At 33.3% G+C, this 27,625-nt stretch overlaps 1 protein-coding gene across 2 annotated transcripts in view; it reads right to left on the reverse strand.

Annotated features, from left to right (window-relative positions):
* Sox102F (transcription factor Sox102F) overlaps positions 1–27,625 on the reverse strand; it is a 235,717-nt gene that overhangs the window by 3,709 nt on the left and 204,383 nt on the right. For both annotated transcript variants that reach the window (XM_090116834.1, XM_090116835.1), the window contains exons 4-5: positions 9,216–9,374; positions 5,268–5,472 (exon numbers count right to left, since the gene is read on the reverse strand). In XM_090116834.1, coding sequence (XP_089972960.1) covers positions 5,268–5,472; positions 9,216–9,374 — 364 coding nt within the window. The remainder of the gene's footprint in view (positions 1–5,267; positions 5,473–9,215; positions 9,375–27,625) is intronic.

Raw genomic sequence — 27,625 nt, forward strand, 5'->3', positions numbered from 1 at the left:
TAGAACAAAAAAATGTTCTACGGTATTATAGAATGGATCAATATCTACAAGAAAGTCCGCGATACCATAATTATGTCCATCTTCAGTAGTTATGTTACTACAACAACTTTTTTACGTTTTCAAAGTAAATAGAAGTGCCGACAGTAATCAAACCATGTTATCCATACACATATATTAATCCTTATCCCATTAAATGATGTTTTATTATAGACTGTTTTAATACCAGCAAAATACTTTTTAAATTAAAAGAATTGGATATTCCATTCAAAAGATATAACGAATTTTTAAAAGTGTCAATCTACAGAAAATAGTAGGTATACTGTTCGAGCAGGCCGTAGTGCGGGGTTCACGGAGGAATTCTACCAATATGCGTCTTGACGGAACACAGTGGGGTTTTGGTCGGTAGGAATCCGATATAACCCACGGCCCCTCCCCGGAGGCCGTGGGTATCTATGAAAGATTTCCCCACTAAAACAAAAAAAAAAAGGCCGTAGTGCGGGACGGGGTAAAGGTGATTTTCATGTGATTAAAAATTAAACCTATAGTCCGACCTATAGTAGACTTTTCACTGTAACGATATCGCTATCTATGCGGGTGAAACCGCAGGGCATTGCTAGTACCTAATAAAGATGATAAACAAATACAAAGGAAGCCTTTTAGAACGACAACGGATATTTTTCACCATCCCCACTAAAATTGTAAAATCCCGCAATATCATAGAACCCTGCTAAAATATGTAGGTCACTTCTCATCCGCTTAGCATTTCATTTGACGGATTCGTTACCAAGTGTCCTCACAATTAATAAGCTAGCATCCAAAGTAATGCATTCCCTGTATTAATTTGACACGCTGTTAGATAATTTATTACATCCTACGTGTCGCGAGTTCTGTATTTCAGTACTGTTGTGCGCGTAATTTCTGTTATTTGACAATCTTCGCGAACGGTCAATTACATTTGAGGTATCTGACAGATGTAGAACAATGTTTTACCCGCCTACACGTTTTGGTCGGTTATTCTTGAAATAGGTGACGACGTTCGGTAATTAACGCGGTTTTAGAAATTGCGCTAAGTGGATGATTTTTTAAATAATAAGTAGTAAAATATATCTAGGTTCTTTGACGGAAGAAAAAAAAAACAAATTAATTGAGGTCATCTTTTTAGTAAGTACTTACTTAATAGTGATACGAGGTCCCTAGTTAATTTTCAAATTTATTTTCAAAATTATAATTAAAAATACTTAAAACACATAGTTAAATTCACAGAAATTCCTAACAAATACTTATGTTATCTTCAATTACAAAACGGGACTTTAAAAACGTTTTTATTACTATTCGTAAGACAAATAAGCCGTCGCTTTCTTTGTAAATTTAACTGATCGTAAATTTCAAGACATGAATATGTAATTTCAACTTACATTTTAGCATATTAATTTATGGCAGCAATTAATTTCTTGTAAATTATATTCCTTGGTTTTTATTTATATTACCTATTTATTCATAATTCACAACCGCAAATAGCAGTTCAAAGGAAAGTGTTATGTTTGTTTATGAAATCTGAAAAACTGAAGGAAATATGAAATTAAATAAACGACGTGATGTTTTCCTAAATAGTTTGTAGTAAATAATAGATATTATTATGTGCTAAAATAAAATAAAGATGTGATTTGCGTACATAATTCAATTAAACGATTTCCTTAAATGACAGCTAATTTGGCGGTCAACTTACAACAAAATGGCGCTAATAATTTCTCCTGCAATCCACTTCCATTAACGACTGTACTAAGAGCGGAAACGTGCGTCTCAAACGCCATCTATTCTATATCTTTGAGATTATCTTATTTTAAAGGAAATCAAGCTATGGTGGACGAATCTAAACCAACTCGGTTTGGGAGCGCGCCAACTATGTAAAGTGTATTCTATTAATTTTATTCGCTTCATAATTTACATTAAAGTACGATTATTAATAAAAGAACGTATGACAAAAAATTGGCGGGCAAATAATGCTTTGTGGTTTTAAATGCATTATTTTAATGGAGTGACATTATAACAGACATTATAATATATGTATTATGTTTTTACTTTGAATGCAGTGGATACATTATTATGAAAGCACAAAGAAGACATTTGTTTCTAGCGTATTTTAAGTAGGTACCTACCTACTTTATTACTACACATTAGTTAAAATTTTTAAATTGGACAAATGTCATAAATAAATTTAATTAAAATTTATACTTGTTTAATATTTTTTGATGTTGCACGAAGTTTATATGTAGCTTGTATGAATATTTTTTTACCAACTTGAGGATAGCATTCTTTAATATTTTATCCAACACAGCAATAAAATGTAAGGGAATACAACTTTTTTACACTATCTAATAAATATACATTTGTGGAGGAAATGAGAAAAACGACACGCAATAAAAATTAATTGAAACTAAATACAAACAAATGAAGTCAACTGCACCTGTTAATTTATTTTACAATTATAAATTCGTTGAATGTTAACCGCGTGAGTAAATGGAGCAACGAAATTAAACTGTAGTGTTTAAGCAATATAATAAATCAAGTCAAAGCCTGAATGACCTGCAGATTATCGAGAGCTATTAATTTCTCGAATTACCGTACCCATCTCTGGCTTGCGAAACCTTTAGAGCTAGCGCGCACCACGACTTTCTGCAGCGTGATTATTTTATCGCAGAAATACAACGTATGAGTTACTATGACAATGCGCGCACATGCGAATAAATAATCGCAGCGATTTTAAAATTGTGATTTGTCACATTTTGCTGCGACTGCGCGCGACGCGATTGTCGCGAAAATGAAATGCAGAATATGAAATTGTATGGTACCGCGCGCACTGCGATCATAAAATCGCACACTCGGGCCCGGCCGGCACTTCACTTGTGTTTCGTCTGTCCAACAGTAAACATCATAGTGTTATAGGTATTGTTTGGTAAACATAAACTCAGTAATCTGTCAAAAGTTTGAATTTATTTATTTATTTAACACTTTATTGTGCAAGAAACAAAATATACCTACATAAAGGTTACAATAATAAAAAATAATAAAAAAATGTTGTGTGGTTTTATGAAACCACGGTAAAAGTGAAACTGTTCGAACGGTTCCGAACACTGCTTTGTGTAGCGCATGTCGCGTGACGGTCGGCTGCCGAGTAGGTATACCTACTCGGCATCCGCGATACACGCGACATGCGCTACACAGACCAAAAAGTTTGAGACGATGTAATAAAAGTTTCACATTAAAAAGCACAAAGGGTGGCCTTTTGGCGGAATTTTCATTCTATAATAGCCAAAGAATTTTTTGGGATACATCCATATCAGAAATATATACCATACATGGAAGTTCATTGTATTTCTGATAAAAGAAACCTTTGACAATTTTATCTGCTGTAAAAGGATGAGTCTAATATTGACGAATTTTCTTTTTTTTTTCTTCTTATCCTCCGAAGTAGTAAATAAAGACAAACAACTTATACGAAATCCATGATGAAAGTGAGTAATGATCACTATTAAATTATCGCTGTGCGCGCACCGTACTCTCTGCGATTTTCTACAGCGCGATTTTGAAATCGTGTCGCAAAAATTAAAATCGTGGTGCGCGCTTGGCCTTAGACAAGTTTACATAAGCGTTTTGTTGCTGCTTACACTGGGTAATATAGCCATTTCGAAACTTAACCATTATTATTGATTAGGTGGTCGTAATGTTGGTACACTAAAGAAGTAGGTATGTAGATCTAATTGAAAAGGAAAGTGATCATCAGTTTTAAATAAGAACCTCCGTCGTTTATAGGAGCCGTCGGAAATGTCATAAACATGTTTGAATGACTGAAGATATTTACATAATTTTAAATAGAGCATGTTAACACAGTATTAAGTGAACAACGTATGAACAACCAGGCACGGCAGCTGTAGTCGTGAACTGTATCTGCAACTTTTCATCGGATTAATATTTGGCAATTAGACGCGTACATTCACAAAATGTTTTGGCGGCGACACGCAACATTTCAGTTTTCGCATATCTGGACGCCAGATAACTATTCCGTGCCGATTCCTTGTTTATTTTAGTTCGGAATTGCGTAACGTTCGGTCGATTTTGATATTAATATTGATTCGAGGAACAAGTTGACAATTTCGGGACGATTCCCCTGTAACGCTCGGATTTAACACGACTTTGGGGATTGTAATTAATTTGAATGTTTGTATGTTTAATGGTATGCGTTGATATGTTTGCGTTCGAGTGTAGCGAGTAATCGTTTTAATACCTTTTCATACTTATGGTAAGTTTATTTGTATAATCACCGCTGTCATTATCATTAATTGATCTTATTCTGCCTATCGTGATATTTCGAGAAAATTTGTCTTACTTCTTTAATATTTTGATATTCTGATACCTATTTGGGGTCTCCTTCATCTGATAAGAAACTAGAGCAGTATTTTTGGCACATTTGCGTATATGCGACGGCTTTACCACGTCATAACGAGTGAATCATTCGTGTCTACGATTTTTTGGAGTAATTGTGTCAAACACGCCTTTACAAATCCTTTTGGCATGATTTAGAGATACTTTTAAATAGCCATTGCTTACATTTGTTTTTGTGAAGTGAAAGTTTGTGAGAAATGGTAAATTTTTATAGCGATGAAATTTTATTTAATGGCGATTTATAAAGAAAATGAAACACTTACGAATGTCTATTTAATAAGTGGTCTAATGTACATACGATTATTGATTTAAATAAAAAAAGGATGGCCACTATTCAACCTACTTTCGAAGAAATGAGATTTTATAGATATTTAAAGCATAAACCATCGGGAATTGTTTCAAATCATAGTAGATAACTGCAGTAACCACATCACTTATTTACCTGTCCATTTGATAACCTCCGTTGTTACGCTTCAAATGCTATCAATATAATAATTCTACTAGCTTTCCGACCGCAGAAAAATTTTACTAGCTTTACATGTCTGATAATAGAATGAAAATCGCTGCAGTAGTTTGGACTTTGGAGTATGTCACCAGTTGACCTGACAGAAACTGCAGAAGACGTGGATTTTAAGTATGACATATAAGTAATCGTAGGTATAAGCCGTATAAGCATGGGTATAAGTAACCTATTGCAGGTGTACCTTTTAATTGGCGTATCTTAGTATCTACTATCTATTCATTTCAAAGTTTGTATCGCTAGCTGTAAGGTATACCTTCTTATAAATAAAATAAATGGTACGTAGGTAATAGTCAATAGTACTTACTATTACAAGCCGAGCTATAATCATCATCCTTCTTCATATACGGGGAGCCTTCATCCATCGGCGGGTATGGCACAAACCGGGGCATCATCATGGGACCTGGTGATGGAGACCGCTGCTTGCTGAGGTTCAGGGGCGCGTCAGGGTCCTGGGGAGGTGGTGACCGTGTGGCCATTTGTGCCAGCTGGCTTGGGGGCCAGGGGGCCACCTGGAAGCAAATTGCTTTATGAATATTGTGAAGTCTTGAACGATTTTGGTGTTAAAACTGTTTGAAATGTATGAAGAGAGTTGAATGGTAATCTATCTACTAATACCTACGATGCCACGATAAGTAAAGAAGAACTGAGGTAAACTAAATACTAAAAATAGATACAATTAAAAAATACTTGGAAATGAAGTCTAATTGAAAAAATACAATATTATGTTAGAGTTTGACTTAAAATGTGAAAATTAATTATAAATTTGACTTTCATCTTACACGTAGGTATATATGTACTGAATGTTCAAGGAGCAGAAAAAAGTAAGATTACCACTTGTTTCAAATACGATATTCAAAGATAGATATTTCTGTTTGTGTTTATTTTTAAATTCAATAAATGATCTGTAGGAATAGAATACATATTATATTAGAAAGTTTTGTGAGTATAATAAATATATATCTATATCTACGTATTATCTTATAGGTACTGTGTCAATTTTATACATTTAATAAAATTAAAAATTTCCACCGGTAGCTTTCTCTTAAAGTTTATTGGATTATTAATAATAAAATATATTATATTATATATAATTTTAAAATAACAGCTTTAACCACGGCCTTAATAATTAATTAATACCAACAAAGACAAGAAAGGAAACAAGCATAATTGATCAAAATAATGACTGCCTATTGACTATTATGATTAAACAACCAATTCAATAATATTTATAAATAGATTGAGAAGTAATTGCAAAGGAAAATTATCAATACAGCCTCGATCGGTTCACTCAGGGCGCTTTCAAATTATGCGTTTCGCGCCGGACGGCTGCGGTGCCGAAGCGGTGCGGACGTACGGCGCACGGACGATCCTATCACAGATCCTATTTTGTCATGTACAAAACGCTCGGCGCGGCAACCGTGCGGCGTCCGCGTCGCGAGCATTCGCGGTACCGCAACGAAACGCATAAGTTGAAAGCGCCCTAAGTGTAGCTACAATTATAAGTCTATTAAATCCACGGTGTAATAAACGAACTTTTCTATTTATTACTCCCTCCAATTAGAAATAAAAATTAACGAATGGATAAATGAGCTTCATTATACAATGTAACGTACAATAAAGTCAAATTAGCGTTGTAAAGTCAATCGGACTTCAGTCGACTCATTAACATGATCTTGAAAAGCAAATAGATTTCATAATTATTTGAGTCCTTGGGTTAAAATTAATTATGTTTGTACAGAATAGAATATAGTACAAAATTAGCACATTATTTTTGGCCTGTGTGAAAGGTGGGCGGGGTTGTGCGTAAATAGGATCGTCACGACTCAATTATTTATTTTTGGATATAAAAATATTTGTTTTAATAATATGATACTGAATTGTGTTAAAATATCATATAAGAACTGTTTATATCTATTATCTATTGTTTAAGTTGTATTTTATTGTGCTTATAATATTTGTTTAATTAATATAGTAAAAAGAAAGTTTCTTTATAAATCTAGACGTGTGTAAATAACTTATAAACACAAGCAGTCTTTATACCTATGGCTTTTTCTATACTTAGATAACTCTTACTATTATAAAAATATACAGTTACCAAGAACATAGCTATCTGTCTATTTTAATTAAACTCTTGAATTTTAATAATTCCTCTTGATATATAGCGTAAAAAACAAACGCTTCAGGTCTCCACATTCAAATAATTAATTACATATTATAATTTATATATCTTCCCGGGCACATTTAAGCTAGACCATTATACGCAAAATCACGTTTTTGACAGCAATAAATCCCCTTTCTAACACACCATTTTTGAAAGTGTGGCCAGTCAAGGCGATGTTATGTAAAACGATAAAATTAGATGAAGACGATTCGTCATCTACGAGCTCTTCACTAAGACTTTTTTTTATTTGATGTTTATACAAATTAATTGGCGCAATTTCCGCTTTGATGAAACCGTTGTCAAGGAAAGATGCGGCCTTTTGATTGTTGGATATTTTACTGTAGATAATTATGTTTGGAACAAGAATGTCGGTATGAAAGTTGATCAATTCTTTTGATGTTTATGACGTCTTTGACAAGATTTTTTTATGAAAAGCTCTGCGGAGACAATTGTTTTTTTTTTTTAATTACATTATAGCGTCGTAGTAAATCGGCTTTTATAATTATGTTGAAATGTTATGCAAGTACTGTGTGATTTAAGTTTTTGCCAATAACAATGAAATTATTAAAGTAGTAGGTAGGTAAGTACGAGCTCTTTTATATTTATCCAATAGGTACCTAATAGGTACATAAAACTCAATTTAACTTAATATTGTGTTAATTAGTTATTAATTAAAATTATACTCTTGGTTAAATAAACTTCATTATTGATAAAACTTACTGGTTATCTATAAATAGTTTTAAAGCTCGGTAAGATTGCGTAAAATTATATAATATATTAATTCATAACAATATTCTGTTAAATACTCAATTCAAGTCTACGTACATGATATTTATAGTACATAATATAAATACGTAACAGGAAAAAAGTATGTTATTTTTAGTTCACGAATTGACGACAAAGATATAAATAAACTGCTATAAAAGAAATGCTATGAAATTGTATTCACAAAATATTGATTTAATGTCCCAATATACTGGATACATTATCATATTTTATCTTATATCAATAATTTATTCAATTTAAAGCATTTAATGTAATAATTGCTCAATATAATTAAGATGGAGTGAAGCGTGTATGGACACCGGATGTTGAGAAACATCTATGGATGATTTAAATTAAAAGATAATTAATTTCTCGCTTGCTAAACATTGATTTATTTAACGCATCTCAATTTGGTACAAATACCTGTAAGATGTAATAACTAGTTATTGATATGTCGACATAAAACATAGGTATCTATAACGCTTGAAAAAAAATGTATAATCTTAATTTAATTTAAGTGACCATGAGTTTTAAATAAGTATTAAAGGTTGTTGCTAAAATGTGTAACTTCGTAAAGATAGCATTAATATTAGGAAACTAGCTACCACCCACGACTTTGTACGTGCATCCCCGTTTTTCCCCGTTCCCGCAAGAATTTCGGGAAATCCTTTCTTAGCGGATGCCTACGTCCTTACATCTACCTGCATGCCAAATTTCAGCCCGATACGTCCAGTGGTTTGGGCTGTGCGTTGATACATAGATCACTATATATCAGTCACCTTTGAGTTTTATATTATATAGATAATAGATATAGATATAATGGTACTGAAGTTTCTAGGAATTTGCGAAGTTGTTTATGTGCAAATCTTAAAATAGCCATTTACATAGTTATGATGCAACATTATTTGTTTTTAATTAATTAAGAATTTTGAATTTGAATTTGATCATACACAAATAAATATGCTAGAATTAATTATTGGAGGTCTCTTCAATTGTTTCGTCTACACTACTAGCATACGTCCACGGCTACTTTCATGTTGTCTTCAGCTTAACAAATCCTCTATCTTTCCTCTATTAAACAAAACCGTATCAAAACCTGTTCTGCAATTTTAAAGCTCTAAGCATAGGTATACAATATACATACGGACACGCGGACGTCGGAGAGTCTTTGTTTAATACACATACGTAGTACCTACCAGATTGGCGTGAAAGGATACGGGTTCGAGTCCCGCCTCATATTCGATTTTTTTCTATTCTATATAAATTTATATACATAGATACATTGAGAAGATACTAACATTACGGAAGGCATATAAAGATACTCACGTTAGAGGTTGGTGGTTGCGGACGCATTTGCTCCAGGAGAGGCAGGAGTCCCAGCGGAGGGCCAGGGTACAGGTGACCGCGGCGCACCATCTCCTGGCGCCTCAGGTGTTCCTGCTGCAGCCGCTGAAGCTCCAGTTCAGCTGATACGTTGCCGATGTTCTGGAACAATCGTTAGTTATTAATCTTTGCAAGAACGGGATATTTTATTATATATTTTATTTTAATCTTGCTGTGCTCCGCGGTTCTACCCGCAGTGCTCGGCTCCTGTTGTTCTTGGCGAGATGATAAATAACCTTCCTCGATAAATGGGCTATCTAACACCGAAATAATTTTTCAAATCGGACCAGTAGTTCCCGAGATTAGCCCGTTCAAACAAACAAACAAACTCTTTAGCTTTATAATATTAGTATATACTATAGATAGGAAGGGGATGAAATGATAGCAGTAATTGATTCTTAGGAGTAATAAGTTGAAAGGTAATAGAGCTTGGACGTATGTAATTAGTTTCTACAATTAATGTTTATAACGTATTATAAAAATCCAAGTTAACATGTGCGGCGTATCAATTAAAGTTTTAATCAATTGTAAGAATTGAAATGATTCTTATAGGTTTTATAAATATCTCTTAAATTATTATTTAGCTCTTATTTGTTTTTAACTTTTTATTCTATTTACTAAATGTTCTTATAACGGTTAAAGCTACAAATGAACTTTTCCTCCTTGAAAAATATTCTACTTTAGCTTAACCGTGTTCAAAAGTCGCAAAACATATTAAAGTTCTTATTCACGTTTATTAATAGCTGGTAATTTATAACACAACAACAAACACGTAGGCCATAATATAGCGATTACGTCCACTACCACTTTCTCGCACCTAAACGCGCCCATAAATAAGCGATAAACAAAAGAACATTTGTAAAGGCGCCGACGAAATTGCGATACTTTCGCCGGCCGTTTCGATCGCGGGATCTTTCCGCGCAAAATTTGTCCCTCACGATATATTGCACACTTAAACTCTCTCGTGACAAAGAATACGTTGAGCCACGCACAAATCAACCCGGAGGACGCTCACTCAATCTTAGCGCGCATAAAACGAGTTCCAAAAAAGAGGAAACCCCGATTAATTGCCTCGGGAATCGTGACGAATACCGCAATACACATTTTATCGGCTCTTCATTAAGACAGCATTGAATTGTTAATGGTTGTACACGGCGAGACATTATAAGGTGCTGATGGGAAAATACCTCGATGAGATGTATTTCCGGACGAGTGAAAATGTCTTATTTAATGCCATAAAGCATTCGCGGTTTACTTGCCCGTATTACATTTTACCGCGCCTTAATAAGAGTAAAAGCGCTAATGGGAGACAAACGCGAATGCATAAATAAACATGGCATAATGACGCGAATAAAAAAGCATATTGAACGCTTGTAATAGGTGCCCCTTGTCGATACGCAGCCCCAAGCGTCACCGGTAGGTAATCGACCAAGTTTTTCCATCCGGCAGACAAATTGCCGTCATAACCGAACGGATTAAACTTTTTATTAAAAACAACAAACTGAGCATAATGTATGGCTGTAATCGGCAAGGGACAGATGTGCCCGAATAACGTACGCGATTTATCTAATGTAAAAAGACTTTTATTTAATAGCCTCGCGGAGATGTCCTACCGATTGGCGCTTATATTTTACTGACGACCGTCGTTACGATGCTGCGGTCGCGTTTGATAGCGATATCAACGTAAGAGGTCGACGTAAAAATGCGATTTTTGATGGAGATGACCAGCTGGAACGTAACAATTTATTATTGTTTTCTGGCCTGAGGACGGTCGTAAATGAGACATGAAAATATGTGCGGATACAAAGAAGATGAAACGATATCATTAAACGGTTATGTTGCCAATAGAAATGGCTGGGCGTGATCTGGCAATACGCAGCGTAGCGTACGCGCCGATGTCCGATCAATAAAGATGGCCGCTGATATAAATAACTAAGAAAACATACACCATCTGTCACTATGTCCTTGGCACTCTAACGCTGCGGATGAATTTCTTATAATAACGTTGCAACCGTAAGTCTCAGCGACAATTTACGGAGATATTTTAAGCTGAAGGATTAATCGAACGTTCCATAAATCGTCATTAAGCTATTGTCAAAGCAAATGCCGAATGTATTAGAGATGAAAGAGTAGATTAAGATAAAATAGATGAAATAAAAGTTTTAGGTACTAGTTAAAGAGAGTGGTAACTGACAAAGAGATCACAGTTGAAAACCGGACATACCGCGACATAATTTATACGCGCCGGCGCCCGATCGAAATAGTGTTATCATTTTTATACGAATCTAATCCTAACTACCATCATAATAAGATCGAGGTATACGAATACGCGGGAATCAGTGAAAATACACCAAAAGCTGTTTAATGAAACAGACGTCACATTGACGTAAGTGATGCAAGATCTTGGATGAAATCATAATATTTACTGTGATTCGTAGACCTGTCTCAGTTCCTAGATATATTCGGTGGACAATTTGGATTCCATGTTCATTGCTCACTAATTTTTGAATGATCTAACGTAAGCGCTGTTTAAAACGATTCACAATGACTTCTCAATCTTTATAACTTTCAGCAACTATAGGAGGCATATTTATGCGTAGAAGATGAACATTATCTTCAAGTTTATTTTATACAAGTGTAAAGGTGACCAACATTACTGATTGTTAAGAATTAAACAGTAGTAAATTCTTTAAATTTCCATCCACATGGTTTACAATATCAAATGTATTTACAGATGGTACAGCTCATAATTTATTCACAGCGAATTCGACATTACCCTCCTACTTGCTGGCATCAAGTGCCGGTATACAAAAGTGTTGATAATTTAAATAATGCATTATAAAAAGGGCTGGCAATTGGTTTGTCGGGTGGGGCAACACAAAGGCTTACAAGCTGTGCACGGAGCGATGACATATCAAAACGAATCGCTAATGCATTTATGAGAATAGAGCGTGTGTGGAGCAGCGGATTTTTAAAATAAAAACGAATTGAGTTGGGGTGTAGTCGGTTTTTTATGTGTGTGCAATGATTTTGATATTTCCTTATCTTTGGCACAAAAAGTTGATGTTAATAGATCGGCAATAAGTAGAATCTTATTAATTTGTTGCGGTAGTTTTTATTCACACGCATAAAGTGTAGCGTGTAGTGTAGCGTATTTCTATTTTCCATTTTCGGTGCAATCTAAACATTAATTCAGATCCTATGCAATATAACTAAATTTTATTCTTATTTTAGGTACATTCGATATTTAAATGTGCTAATTATTAAAAATTAAATTTGAAAAAATAATTTCTAAAATTTAAGCTCGAACACAGCTCCATTCCACTTTGTTATCAAATTCAAATGCGTTTTAATATCGAGAACAGATTGCACAATAACGTTGTGAATTAATTATTACATTGCAATAACATGACTTGTTCTTATCTGTCGGCCGATCGATCGCCCGATTAGTGTAGCGTTGACGAGCTAGCGCAAACTGCTGAGTTTATTTTGATTTTGCTCGAGATAAACGATAATGTATTACGTTACAAAATCTTATGGATACATTTCAAAATATGTCACTTTGATTAAGTGTCGCTTTGATTCCGTTAACGTGATAATTCGCGAATTAATATATTTGTGTAAGCGCTAATTCATTTGAATTATTGGACAGTTAACGTCTTTATAATTTTCAGTACACATTTGGTTAACTTTATCTCATACGATAGGCACCTAGACATATACATTTTTAAACAAATTGAAAGTTCTTTAGTTAAATTTTAGGTAGGAAATGTACACAAATCGCACCTGTTGAAAGCATCAGTATCTAGTAACATAAATTAATTGAAATATTCGTTACCTCCGAAACTATGAAACAAAATTAAAATAAAAAAAAGTTATTACATTTCAATTCAAAACCAATCTGCCGACACGGCGCGCAAACATTTTGACAACTACCAATTAAACTGTCAGACCAATCGAGCGACTTGTCGGGCGACGAGTCGGCCGCGGCGGTCTGCTCGACTTTATCTGCCTTCAGATCCTTATTGTAAGGGGTGAGTCGCGATTTTTAATGGTGTACCGATGTTATCAGCTCGTCGGTGCGGTGATGATGCATTTTGCGGTATTATAATGGACTCCCCAGGATTGCAATGCCGTTGATAACTTTGTAGTTGTATCTACTTTGTTTCCTTGATTGGAACAGATGGTTAAGTTTGAAATTTTCGCGCGGCTGTTTTGAGAAGATTAATAAAAATGGGATTGTTGTTTGTTTATTTCATTAAAATAGAAATGACCTTCATAATGTCAATTTCTATGATTCTTAGCTGACGTAAAAAACAAATAGCAAATGTACCAAATGTACCCATTAATCAAGACGTAATTAACACTCAACATCAAAACAACTTGCACATTGTTTGAATCTTGTATACACTCACCGATCTTGACAAAAATACAATTTTATTAAGTTCGAATTCTTGAAATATCAAAGAAACGAAATCACAGATAAAACAGAAACAGAGCAAATATTTTGATGTATTATTTATTCATTACAAATAACACGTGTCTGACCGTCGTTCAAAAAATCACCAATTCCCTAATTTGAGGGCACCACAAGCGCAGTCAGGGGCCAATTCAAAGCTATTCAATGAAATCCCCTCAGAAGTTTTGTCTTTTTGAGTGCTTAGGCTCGATTGTTTGCACTTTCAATTAACGAGGGTTCGCTACTAATCAGGTTGTTTTTTGTATTATAAATTCATTTATTTAGCTGGCTATTTACATAATCATTTCTATGTAAAGGAATTTCATCAATCTCTTCGTGATACGAACTGTTTATAAGGCTTTATTAATTTTTCAATATATAACAAAGAAACGTTAATAATTGGACAGTAGAGAAGTAAAAACTAAAAATACAAAATGTCAGAAACATTTAAAATCACAATCAAAACAAATTGTAATTTATCTGTTTATTTAAACGCGGATGTGTACACGGTATTATAATTACAGCCTGTCCAAAGTATTACACCCAGGCATTATAATTACCTGTATTTTATTCCACATACGCTTTTATCGTCTTATTTTCCCTTGTCCGTCCATTTCCCGGGAGATTAGGGCGTCCATTAGCGACAAAGGACAGGTGTTGCGTCAGTGTGCGCTAAGCTTTATTAATCTTTTCTCTTGTGCGGCAAAGATTCGCACTCTTGTGGCCTCTATTGATGTATTACTCTGCGCTCGAATGAGCTTTGTTGAGGGAATATGTGAATTCGTAAGTTGAATATAATCCGTGATAAAAATATAAATTATTGCTTATTGTATTTATCTTTTATTTTTGTTTCGAACACAAATCATCGGTAAGTTATAAATTAATAATTTACAGAATATAATATTATGTCATGGAAATTTTTTTGCCAGACTTGGAACAAAATGTATGTCCTGGTTTCATTAACACAAAAGGATATAGTTTTAGAAGGATTGCATCTTAACTAAATAATTATTAAACTAATCATTCTTTGTTTTCTTACATTACATAATATTATTTGGATTACAAATTCAACTAAGTATACGAAAATAATATGCATTGTTCACCACATTAAAGCCTAACTTTACATTATATACTCACAGAACGTTATGTAATCACAATAATACGATATATATCATATCTACTCCAATCCCCATTGAAGCCGGGTTAATTATCAGTGTATTTATAATTAAAAAGTATTATTCATGCAATTGCCGACGGTTTGTTCCAAATGATGTAAATTACGGGATTCAATGTTGAAAATAATGACTCTTCAAACTCCCACAATGTGTCATCTTAGAGATACGAAATAATGTTGTGGATTTTAAGACTGAGTGTTTTCTGTTGTATAATATTATAAATAAATAAGAATAATGTCATACAATTTTTTGCAATATATGTAATTGAATCAGAAGAAACGGTTTTGGTGTAAACTTTACAGAAAAAAAAGCGACAGCACGACAAATCTCAATGTACATACAATTTGAATCTATAAAAAGAATCGGGTCGAGATTTGGTGGTTAATATTAAAAATTTCTACTTGTATAGAATTTTTCGTAATCAGTTAAAATATAATATATGAAGACAAATGTAGTTTACCTACCACGTTTATATGTTTCAGTTAAAAGCTGTTGCAACTTTGTAAAGATTAAACGAGTGCTAATGATATAAATAAGGAAAAAAATATAAGTACCTACCTACATGAAAGTAAAATAATCGCATTACTGTTTCATTTCTGCTCTCAGCGTATTTAAGAAACACTTTCTACAAAAAATCAAAATCAAACCAACAATATCTCGAAATCTCTTTCATTCGAATATAATAAAAATAAATAAGCGCCGTATCCTCACAAAACCATCGCCATTATTTCCGCCGTCTAACGGAAAACAAAAATAAAAATAATAAAACACAAGTAGGTAGTAGGAATAAAAGAAAACTCAAGTGGGAAGAGCATTCCGGGAGCAAGATAGGGTGGGGGGCCTCCTGGGAGAGCATCCCTCATACTTTTTGGACCTTTTGTTTATCGTCTCGATACTCGGTTGTGAGCCTTTTGTGGGCTCGTTTTGAATACCACGAATTTCAGTATTATGTAACTGTTGGAAGATTTCTGTGTATTTTGTGTCTTTGAACATTTGCTGAAAGCTCCTGTATCGGTGTAAATCGATTGATGATATGTACCTATAATGTACAATTTCGTATTTTACTACCTTATTTCGAAGATTATAATTACAAGATGCTATTGTTGAGATACAATGTTTGTAATCATATTATATACTATCATTTTAAATATATTTTCATTCTCTCGTCGATACAGGATCAATTAGGTACATTATCGCATCTAAAGGTACGCAGAAAAGTCTATAGACAAAAACGTTTAAAACATATGATAATAATTATGCCTGCGAAATATAATGTTACATGTACCATCACGCCACACGAGATATGCGCTCTCAAGTGCATCGTTACGGGCTTTACCGTCTTGTTACGGTATCATTCCTTTGCCCGGATATTCCTTTTGCCCGGCCATTCTCCGCTTGTTACCCGGCCCGGTTAGCTCGAGTCTTCTCCAATTATATCCGGCTCAAACCGGTTGGAAGCGGTTACTTTTAATTTTTTAGCCTGCATCCCTTGGAGTGGAAGTGAGATGCGATTGCAGACTTGAGATGTTGAATTTGAGAAATTACATCTTTAATTTTGTGTAAATTTTTCTTGTTGATGTTGTAAGTTGTGACCCTTGGTATCTGGACGCGTATTCTGCCAAGGTTAACGTTGTTAAAAACCCTCTTTATTTCGGTGAAACATAATTAATTCGTAAGCTTGTTTTGTTTATATACAGTGAAAATTCCATGATACAACATTTTACGTGCAAAAGCAAATTTCAATGAACACTGTCAAATGAAAATAGATAAAATAAACTGCACATTCACACCACAAAAGAAACGCGTTACAAACAAAATTGCATAGAATCCAACCAAAATTAAAAAATATGTATTCAAAATAAAGCCGCAAACTACGTATTGCAATACGCTTTCAGTAGCTGGGTTCCAATATGAATTTCAATATAATAGTTACACTAAAATATGATAAAATCAACAAAGATGATGAACTGAGCGGCGCAAAATGCAATCAGCGTCAATCACCAACACTATTATATTGTTTTAATAAACAATCTGCAGCGCCCTCTATATGCGATCGAGGATTGATGCCCGTCAATGTGGTGACGCACCGAGGCCTGCCGATCTGTCTGCGACTTGTTTAAAAGCCTACAGATATATTACCTCCATTAATAACAAAACTAAGCGTATAAAACGAACACTCACAAAACTAGATCTCGCAGACGTCGAAAATAACGACATATCGTCTATATTTAACAGAAAACCCAATTGTTCCGTTGAAAATATAATTCTTTCCACACCTTTCAATCGTGCGCGCGTCTATTTAAGAAGATATTAACCTTTTGCCAACCACAATGCTATCGAAAGTAAATATTTATATGAATACAATCCGACTGAGGCGAACATAGAATCTAAGAATAAAAGTACATCGGGGCACTTGCCTTTTAAATAAACACAAGCTTTGTAATCTACTGACGGGTATTACAATAAATGATCAGATCGAAACACTTAATAAAATAACAAACATCTCTGTTCAGTGTTATGTGGCGGATCTAAATACTTTTCTATAAACACGCCTTTTGTCTATTCTACGTTTATAGAACTGTAATGTCCGAGATTTTTGTATAGATTTTGAAGAAATCAGAGAAATTACACCTTTATAATTAATTATTAAACCGTAATAGCTAAGCTCTGAAAATAGGTACCTATCATCTGATTTCATAATTCACATTAGTAAATTTTCTTCGAAGATCTGTGGATTGTTTGACTCCTGTTAATTTTAATTGTTATAAAACCAACAAAATAAACAAAATAAGACATCGTATCGGCGCCCACAAACTTTATTAAGTGTTACATCCGACTTACAATGTTTAATGCAAATTACATTACCAACGCGACACCAAATTTAAACTCAATAAAGTGCAAGATTTGTCGGCCATCTTTTAAAAGAAAACTCGATATCGGTTGGCGGGTGTCAGTTAAAATTCCCCCTTTTCTTCCGTCCGCAACAATTTTAATAACAACATCTTAGCTTTCTTTATTCGTTCTTTTGAATCTCTTTTAAGCTGAGTAAGTTTATTACTAGTCAGATCAGGAATACCAATCTCACATCCTGAGTGATCGTCTTTGATGTAACCGGTGAGGATTGTTTAGCAATAGGGATCTGTATTGTTGTTAGAATAAAGTTCAATTTTAAAAGACAAGCGGGGAATGATGCACCCTTTTATTTGGGATATTTGTACCAATTTGCATTAAGATGTTCTTAAATATGATTGTCGCTGAATTTCCGATGAAGAATTAAATAAATGTTGGAATTTAAAAAGCAATTTTAGCACTTCTGTTTAGTGTAAAATATGGAACCATAAATAAATTATTTTGAAATATGTGGACACAAATTATTAATATTAAAAGTTTTGCGTATGTATTATTACATAGGACATTGGTAGGGTGGCACCTTACCAATGTCCTATGTAATAAATAACCGACCGTATAACTTCACACCGATTAAACTGTATATAAATGTACTTCTTGATGTTTTATTTAAATTTATGAGCATTGTGTAATGCACATAACTCATGGTAAAGAAGGAGGAAAAAGTTAAGTAAGTATATTTAAATTTTAACTTTTTCTAGTTTCATCGTTTGTATCGATTTCAGGATGAAAAATAATAAAAATACAGGATTAAAACCGTGTTCTTATTCCGTGATTGCGAGCGCATCTGAGAAAAATATATTTTTATTTCGAAAATCAATTCGCTTTTAATTGTAGTGTGAAATCGGAATATCCTTTATTTCATTGATTAAACAAGTCCGATACAATTTCGAAAAATACGTCGTTATTTCCGAATCGGAAACATCAAAAGGAATGTCAATACAGAATGATCTCTTTTCATAATAATGTTCATAATGGCTCTCTCGAAAAAAAACCTTCCAAATTAATTTCCCCCGATTCATTCCTTCACAAAGAGGCTATCTCTTTGATAGACTTTCGTATACAATAATTTATGCAAGTGGTCAGCGAATCAATGGGGGACTTTAATCTTTGAGTAATATTCTTTATACAATACGTTGAAAGGAGGGTCTCGATGCTGTTAATGTTGTTCGCAAATTAAGACGAAAATTATCTGTCTGAATTCTTACTACCTACTCGGGTACCGATATCTTTATCTTTATTAAACGTGAAATATACGACCCATTAAAACCATCTACAAGAAAACCAAAAAGTCTCCGTATTATCAATACATAATATCGATTTATAAACCTCACATCGAATCGATAAACGTTACCAAAACTTCATCTTAAAACATTAACGTTACTCTCCATTGAAGCTTCAAATGAATTTATTTGCTCCGTGCAAACACGCAAAAAACAACCGTCGCGAGCTTGGCGTAAAACAAATAAACAGTTGCCTAATTTGCAAAAGTTACTTATCGGTACAATCAACATCGGAATACGTATTCAAAACGCCTTTGATTCTCGAAACGATTATGTACCGAAGGCTAATAATGTAACCAATTTATGTAGATCCCTCGGAAGGTGGTAGGGCTGGAGGCGCGGCGCAAACATCAAACTCGACTTGAATAACGTCTTTAAATTCGAAACAAGCGACGTAATGTAAACAGACAATCAGTTGATTTTAAGACGCTATTGGAAATCGTGGGGTGCGGTACAAACGATTTCTGAACGCAATTACCTTGCATATTCGTGATATTTAATCAACTATAAGTTGATATGATTTTCCTAATATCGAGCGTAAGTTTATCGTGTGACATAATTTAAAAGTTTGTTTGTTTATTGTAATTTTAAGCAGTTATATTACGGCAGGTGTTAATTTCAAAATAATTTAATATTAACCTTTTGATAAGAGAAACGCGCTAGTTATTGCTTTTTTATTTGTATACATTATAGATAATATTATTTGTTTGTAAACTTAAAAAAAAATAGTTTGGAATTGATTTATTTTCCTTTGAATTTGATATTTTAGTTTTATAGTATTCAAATGCTTTATAAATATTAAAAAAAGGCGCGAATCAAATTCGTGGCGAAAGACGCGGGTTCTAAACGGGGCGGGTTAAAAATCGAATTCCGCCTTGTGATACGATTTTTATATTCTTTAAAAAATTATATTCTTTCCCTTTTCATGTTTTAAGAATATATTAGGTAGTATACCAAAATATTTACCCTTAAATTATGTCGTACGTTTTCCATTACCACGGGTTGGCAAATAAAAGAATCGGTTGTAAACAACGGGCTCCCGGATCTTTGAATGCGAACGTTATCTGTTTTTGTTAATTTTCAACCATGTTTGTCGTTTTAGCTAACCCAGCGTTTTATACAGCGACATGTACACTCAATGTAACAATAGATTTTAGGCATTTTGTATTGTTTTAAATTAATTCAATAGATAAGAAAAAGCTGTACCTACGTTAGAACAAAGCTCTCAGTTTTTTTTACAGATCAATATGTGATTTTTTTTTAATTAAAAGCTTCCTGGAAGGTATCATTTGTAGCGAAATCCGTAGGGTTTCCTCTCATATTTTCGAAAGTGGTTCATTTTTAACAAGATTAAGAAAACAATTAGTTTTATCCACAGCGATTAAATGGACATTTTTTTTTCTACAATGATACCTACCAAAAATCAAGAAAGCTGAACTCAACTTTATTAATTTAAGTTTTCATAGGTAAGGGACATTTCATAAGTTTTGACACCAATTAAACGGTTATTCTAATGTTAGTTTATACACTACATGTAAAATGTTTCATATAGTTATGAAATACAGACAATTTATATGTGATTTAGTGAACTATAAAGTAACAAGTAATAATTATGCAGCTACGTGGTACACGTTAATTACGCAATATGACCAATTTACGTGCTTTGTAATTTAGTTGTTGTGAGTGTGAAGTTTCCTGCTCATAAAATAAACATATTATGTATATATATATATATATTATATAGCTATAAAAGTATTTTATATTATAAAAGTGTGTGAATCCACTAAACACTTTAAATAAAGAAATGCTTGATATACTTAGGTACTATTAAGTTAAAAATTTAGGTAAGTAGGTAAGTAACTATAGGTACATAATTTTATAATCTTTGACGTATAGTAAAATAACAATTATTTCGACAGTTTATAAGGAAATGTTCCTATACATACCATAGATACATGAAAATATATTAACCGACAAAGGAATAAAAAGAACAAATTAAATACTTCCAACAAATGAAATAGTAGTCGGCGATGATAACATTGTTACAACAAACAGTACAAACGTAATAAATTCACATTATATCTCCATAGTAATGGACAAATTACCGCATAAGATTTATGCTATCTCACAATTGAATCGGGACGCTTAAATACCACCGGAATAGTCTGATGTCTTAAACCCTAGCTTTGCATAAATACGATATGAAATTATCATTTAATAGTACAATGGTACCAATTATGAATTAAAGGCGGCTTTGTAACGAATTTATCTTGATCTGGGATGTGCAACATTTTTCTAGATTATTACTTTTTTTTTAAACATATTCAGGTAATCTTAAGGTTGTTCGAATGTTATTTTATCCATAAAACTGACTAGCTAAATTAGCTTGTGTAAACTTAGGTATTATTTTTACACGAATATTTAAGAAATAAAAAGACATTCTTCTTCGACATGACTAATTTTCATAATATTTTGAGCAACATAATATGTAGGTATTCCTGTAGCTATTAGAATACACACATCAAGTCAAGTAAACAAAAGCATATTTCATTTAGGGCCGATATTTCAATCCTTGGTTAAAATTTATGTTAAAATATATCTATCTTGGTTAAAATTTATTAACAGCCTATAACATTAACGTTTTGAATCCATCCAACATCACTAATTAAAGACAATTTAGCCAATACAAACTACGAACACAATCTTAACACATCAAAGCATCCAACTGTGAACTCAATTCATCGCTAGCTCATTACAAATCCGAAACATTATGATTCGACAGAATTAAACCATTATGTATCTAGGGACGGCTTATTTGAATAAGCACAAATTGTCAAAGAGATTTTATCTGTTTAAACAAAGACTTTCCTTCTGGCTTCTGCCCCTGTTTGAGGGACGTTAAATGGAAACAGCTAATACTCTTGATGATACGACCCCCTTATTAATAAACGCGCTTTGTCTTGCTTCTTTGTGGGGAGATGGGGTAGGAGGAAGCGAGACGGATATATTGTTATGGGATTATATTCAGATTGCAATTTATTGTGGTATGAGTGTTGAAGTTTAGAGACACCTTTGCGACGTTGATGATAAACGGATTAGAAGGTCTCGGTTATAATTATTATCTTATAAATTATAATTATGTCGGTTCAAAAGCGTGTGCATTATCAAATTGGAATATAAATTTCTTGGATGTGGAAACTTGTGATGGCGGTTTTCATAGAAAAAAGTGTATCTAAGTCTAATGTTAGCTGGCATATTTTGTTATAATAACGCAGTTTAATACCATCGGGTGATCTATGAGTGATTCTCATCCTATTAAGCAAATTTTAGGTTAGATGAATTCCTATTCTTCTATAATATAAAAATGAATCCCAAAATGTGTTGGTAAGCGCATAACTTGAGAACGGATGAACCGATTTCGTTAATTCTTTTTTTATTATATTCCTTGAAGTACGAGGATGGTTCTTACGTAGTGAAAACGTAAATATGTACCACGGGCGAAGCCGGGGCGGACTGCTAGTTATATATAAAAATGAATCGCAAAATGTGTTGGTAAGCGCATAACTCGAGAACGGCTGAACCGATTTCGATAATTCTATTTTTATTATATTCCTTGAAGTATGAGGATGGTTCTTATGTAGAGAAAACGTAAACATGTACCACGGGCGAAGCCGGGGCGGACCGCTAGTCATCCATAAATAATGCTTACACGTGAAGAACATTGTCTATCCATTAAACCGACGAATTTGTCTTCAAAATCAGAACTAACTAGAATCAGAAACGAAACTAAACCCTCCAAACACGGTCACCATCAATTAAAGCTTGTTACCGATCATCAATCCCAATCATTTCACCATAGACAACGTCCGAACAAACCACAAAGAACACCCCACTTTTTAAATTCCCCCCGATGACGTAATACTCTCCCGTCATTAGCGTTCCGCTACGTCATCGGAGCCCGATTTGTCTACACTTATCTGTATTTTTTGCGGACATGGCTGTCACATGTACAATATGCGAAATCCAGCGCTAATGTGTCGGAAGAAAAAGCGAGATAAGCGCTGAAAGAAACCGCTGTTCGCACGTTTTCGGAATGTTATCTGTAAGTTTGGTGTTGCCATGTTTTGCTAACGATGTAAGCGTGGCGTTCGTTTATTTGACAGATTTTTTTCGTTGCTGATTATAAAAAATAGAGCGAAATATATTCCGATTACGTTATTATCAATTCAATAAAAGATAAATCCATAAACAATCTCCTTTTTTTTTAATCTAAAATACTGTTTTGTAGTTATTATCGTATTGTTATCTCTATCTTTCTTTATTGTATTAGTACCCTAAACCATGTAATAAGAACGAGATATCACTCACAAACCAATTATACTTACATCTTAAAATATCGTGTCTCAAAAAATAACATTACAGGTTAACCAGACCTACAGGTACCTACAATAAAACCAAATCTAACCCTACAAAAGCGGTCTATTATTCCCGAGGCACAAAGTAAGGGGCACTAAAAGGCACAAGTGGGCTCCAAAAGCCACGCGTCGTGGGCAACACACGGGTACGACAATCGGAATAATTTTAATTAGAGAAAAATTTCACGAAATGCGCATTGCTGTAACGTCAGCAGAACAGTTTGTAAATCAGGACTATTACAAATTACAACAAGAGTGCCTATGAATATTAAATACAATTTAAACAGATAGGTACATCGACAAATACGAATAAATCATACATAATTGATTTTTTATTTATTAAGTAGTATATTTTTAAAAAATCTACTTATAGAAATCCTAATTAAAATTTATGAATACCGAAATACACAATAGGTGTTGAAATAAAAATAAGTAGGTAGATAAAATAAAACGAGTACCTACCTATCAGATAACTTTAAATACTTATATTTTATTTTAAAATAATAATAAAAATAATTTTCATTGCTATCTATACCAAGTCAGTAAAACAATACTTGACGTACCCTTCCGCAAACAATTAGCGCGCAAGTGCACTCTCGGAACAACGGCAATACAGCATCCCTCCGCTTCAAGCGCTTCAAACAGCTTCCGACTGGCTGCAAATCTCTTTGCCTTTGCCACCGACGAGACGTTTGTTTTCCTTTTTCAAATATAAGTGTTCTTTTTTTAAATTTTATAACCGGCCTTAACGCACCAAATCAATGTCCTTACCGTATTTTCGTTTTGTTCCAATCGCCATTCGTTCTCGATTTAATTTGCGAATTCCAATTTCCAATTTCGAACCAAGTTGTCAGAGAACGCGTCCATTTGCGCTGACCACTTCCGAAATCGTTGAAATCATTTTTAGCTTTTAAGCACTCAGTTAAGAAATTGTTTATTAAACGTGTAATTAGTAGTTTTTCCCGTTTAAAATTTGAATTTTTACCGCCAACTTTTATGTTGTAGCCTGTAAGCACACATCTAGTAATTCGATATACCTATATGGAAATGGAAATAGGTATTATTCTATCTATTTAAAGGAAAAAATTAAAGCATATAAAAATGCTCATTATATGTATAACGGACAGCATATATCGAATAACTCGCATCTCTACGACACCAAATAAAATAAAACACGAACGCACCAAACATTCCAAAAACCAGGAGAATAACGAACGCACGCATTTTATATCATTAAGAATGGGAAAAGCTGACTCCTAATTACCAATTTCGAGTTTTATACAATTTCTCACCTTATAATGCGTGTAATGTGATTCTACGAATTATCTCACTAATGTCCCTTAAACTTAGATCGTAACTCGAACGTATCTCGACCGGTTATAGAACGTCAGTACACAAAAATTAAACGATATCCGAGATCTTATTTCAGTGGCGTTGTTCTTTTTTCGTAACGAATTTTTTAAACGGAATTCCTTTTTTGAATTAATAGAATGGCTTTTATCGTCGAAACGTCATCGTCGGCCACTAATTATGCCAGTATCACTGAACATTATGTATGTCATTTGATCGCGTCTATAATTCTTGATATAATGTTTAGTTAGTTATGACGGGCTCCACCGTGGGCAGACACCGGACACCCACGGGCTTCTAGTTCGATACTTTATGGGCATAATAAAGAAAAGTGGCGAGTTGAGTAATTAATTTTCACAATGCAGACTCGATGGTGAATGATCCTCGAGACATTGTAATTATTGGATGAAAGTAACCTGCCTGTATGATAAATGAGGTAAAGACAAGCCAGCATTGTCTATGGTATGAAAGAGCCTTTGTTTATGGGCAGGACAAAACCCTGTGTTCTCTATGGTCTCAGGTCTTTTGTCGACCAGCTCGGCGCATTGTTGCGCGCTGCGTTGGCGGAATCATTAAAACATGTTAAATAAAACAAAACGTTCGCGAATATTCGCCAAATTGCCACGCTGAATTTGCAATGTGAAATAACAAAAAATATACAATTTCTTTAGAAACCAATTACCTATTGCTAAAATGAATCGATTTGCGTATATAAAAATCAATTTGCACACAATACGTTTAATTAAAGCAGTCTTCAATTAAATTGATTATTTATAAAATGTAGATATATTTCGCTAGAACCAGTTTATTCATTCATCGAGATAAACTCGGGTCGTTCACTTTTGTAATAATTATAACACGATTGTCTCGGACAAAATGAAGTAAAGGATTTATGTATATAAAAAATAGAGCGATTGTATAAAGCGTTACGATTAAAAATTAATCGATTTTTTCCAATAACCAACACCCACAGCTACATTAACATTAACCGAAGTAAATTTTATAATCTGTTAAATCGTAAAGGTATTTTAACCTAACACAATGCTGAAAAAGGTATGGTTTTGTAAAGATATGCGTACAAAACCTTATTATACGCCTACATGGGAAAATATCCCTTGTTTTGTCATCACCATTGTTGCTGACAGACAGACGGACAACTGAAAAGACAAGCTTTGAATACTTATGTAAGTCGAGTTGAATATGCTCACAGATTATGTAAAGCATTGCTCTTTGTATGTTTCAATGTTTTGTCATTTAAATCCATTTGCCTATTTGATCCTGTCTAATATATTGAAGCGTTGTTTTCATACTTGTTGAATTGTTTTATGTAATTTAATTGTTGCTAAGGCTTATGTTTAATTTTTTTTAATCATATTTTATTCTCGATATTTATAACATAGCCATATTATTAAATAGTGTTATGTAATTCTAATAATTATTTTGAAATTAATGACTAACGGATTTTAAAAATAAAATTAGGTAAGTACATGTTACTAAATATAAAATAAACAATATTAATGACAATAAACTTAATAAAGTATTAATATAATATGATGGCTTAAATTCGATAAAGTATTTAAATACGAAAAAAGAACCGTTCTCTTGAAAACTGATGGTCCAATTGTGATAATCCTTTCACATCAAGGAAGCTAGGATACACGCCTTATAATATAATCTTTAATTAACGAGAACAAGTCGCAACAGCTGGTTAAAAAAAACTTGCAATTATTTAAATTAATTCCAAAGAAATATTTTATATTTCAAAGTCAAGGCAATTAAGATACCTTCAGATTTAACTTTATCACCTGGCGTTTGTCGGATTGTTTTTAAACAAACATTTATAAAATATTCTAAACAGGTGCACCGATTTAAGTTCAAAACAGCCTTATATAATATTTAGTTGGGACTTCGATTCATCAAGATTAGTGAAACTGTAAAACATTTTTACCGATAAAAAAACTCATCTTCTATATTAAAAAAAAACAATTAGTAGATATGGTTCTAAATGATGTTTAACTAATGCATAATAAATTAGGAGAACACTATTTATTAATAACCACTTTTCTTTCCTAAGGATAAGATACAAATTTAAAAAATTCCTAAATAATGTATTACGAGTGGTTAATAATTAAGCTCCTAAAGCTAGTGTAAACATACACTTTCTTAAATACCACAACCTTCCTAAATCGTGTGACATTTGATACATTATCATATATTCGATTAAAACTATTAGTTCCTAAACAGATGCTCGATGATACATTATATACGGCGCGGACATAAAATTTGGTATCTCAAATGGTAGATTTATGGGGAAAGACTTTCAGCTTACCGTGGGAGTGTAGTATTGTATGCTTTTATAATAGATAACGTAGTATGTGACATGGTGTATGTTTAGTTTAGGTTTTATGTAGTGTTTGATGGCGTTGTCATGAAAGTTTTAGGTTTAAATTGCAAGTCGCTTGTCGCGTTTGAGTATATCATATTCTATGCTTTGATCGTATTAGTGCCGTGTCTGTTTTTGAATAATATGAATGTACATTGTAATACCACTGGAGTTATTTATTTACTTTTGTATGAATATTGTATTCAAGTTCAAAATATTATAATAATTATTAGTACCTACAATCAGGAGTCGGATTGTAAAATATCGGCTGTTATAATTATAAATAAATAATTATTTAATATTTACATATTATGTAATTTGTACCTAATATTGTGGAGTCAAATAAATGTTCTTTCTTCACTACATAGTATAAAACAAAGT

This window comes from Colias eurytheme, chromosome 26 (assembly GCF_061535395.1).
Source record: "Colias eurytheme isolate Ceu_HAF_F1 chromosome 26, ilColEury1 Martin Lab GWU primary, whole genome shotgun sequence".
In the NCBI taxonomy this organism is placed as follows: Eukaryota; Metazoa; Arthropoda; class Insecta; order Lepidoptera; family Pieridae; genus Colias; species Colias eurytheme.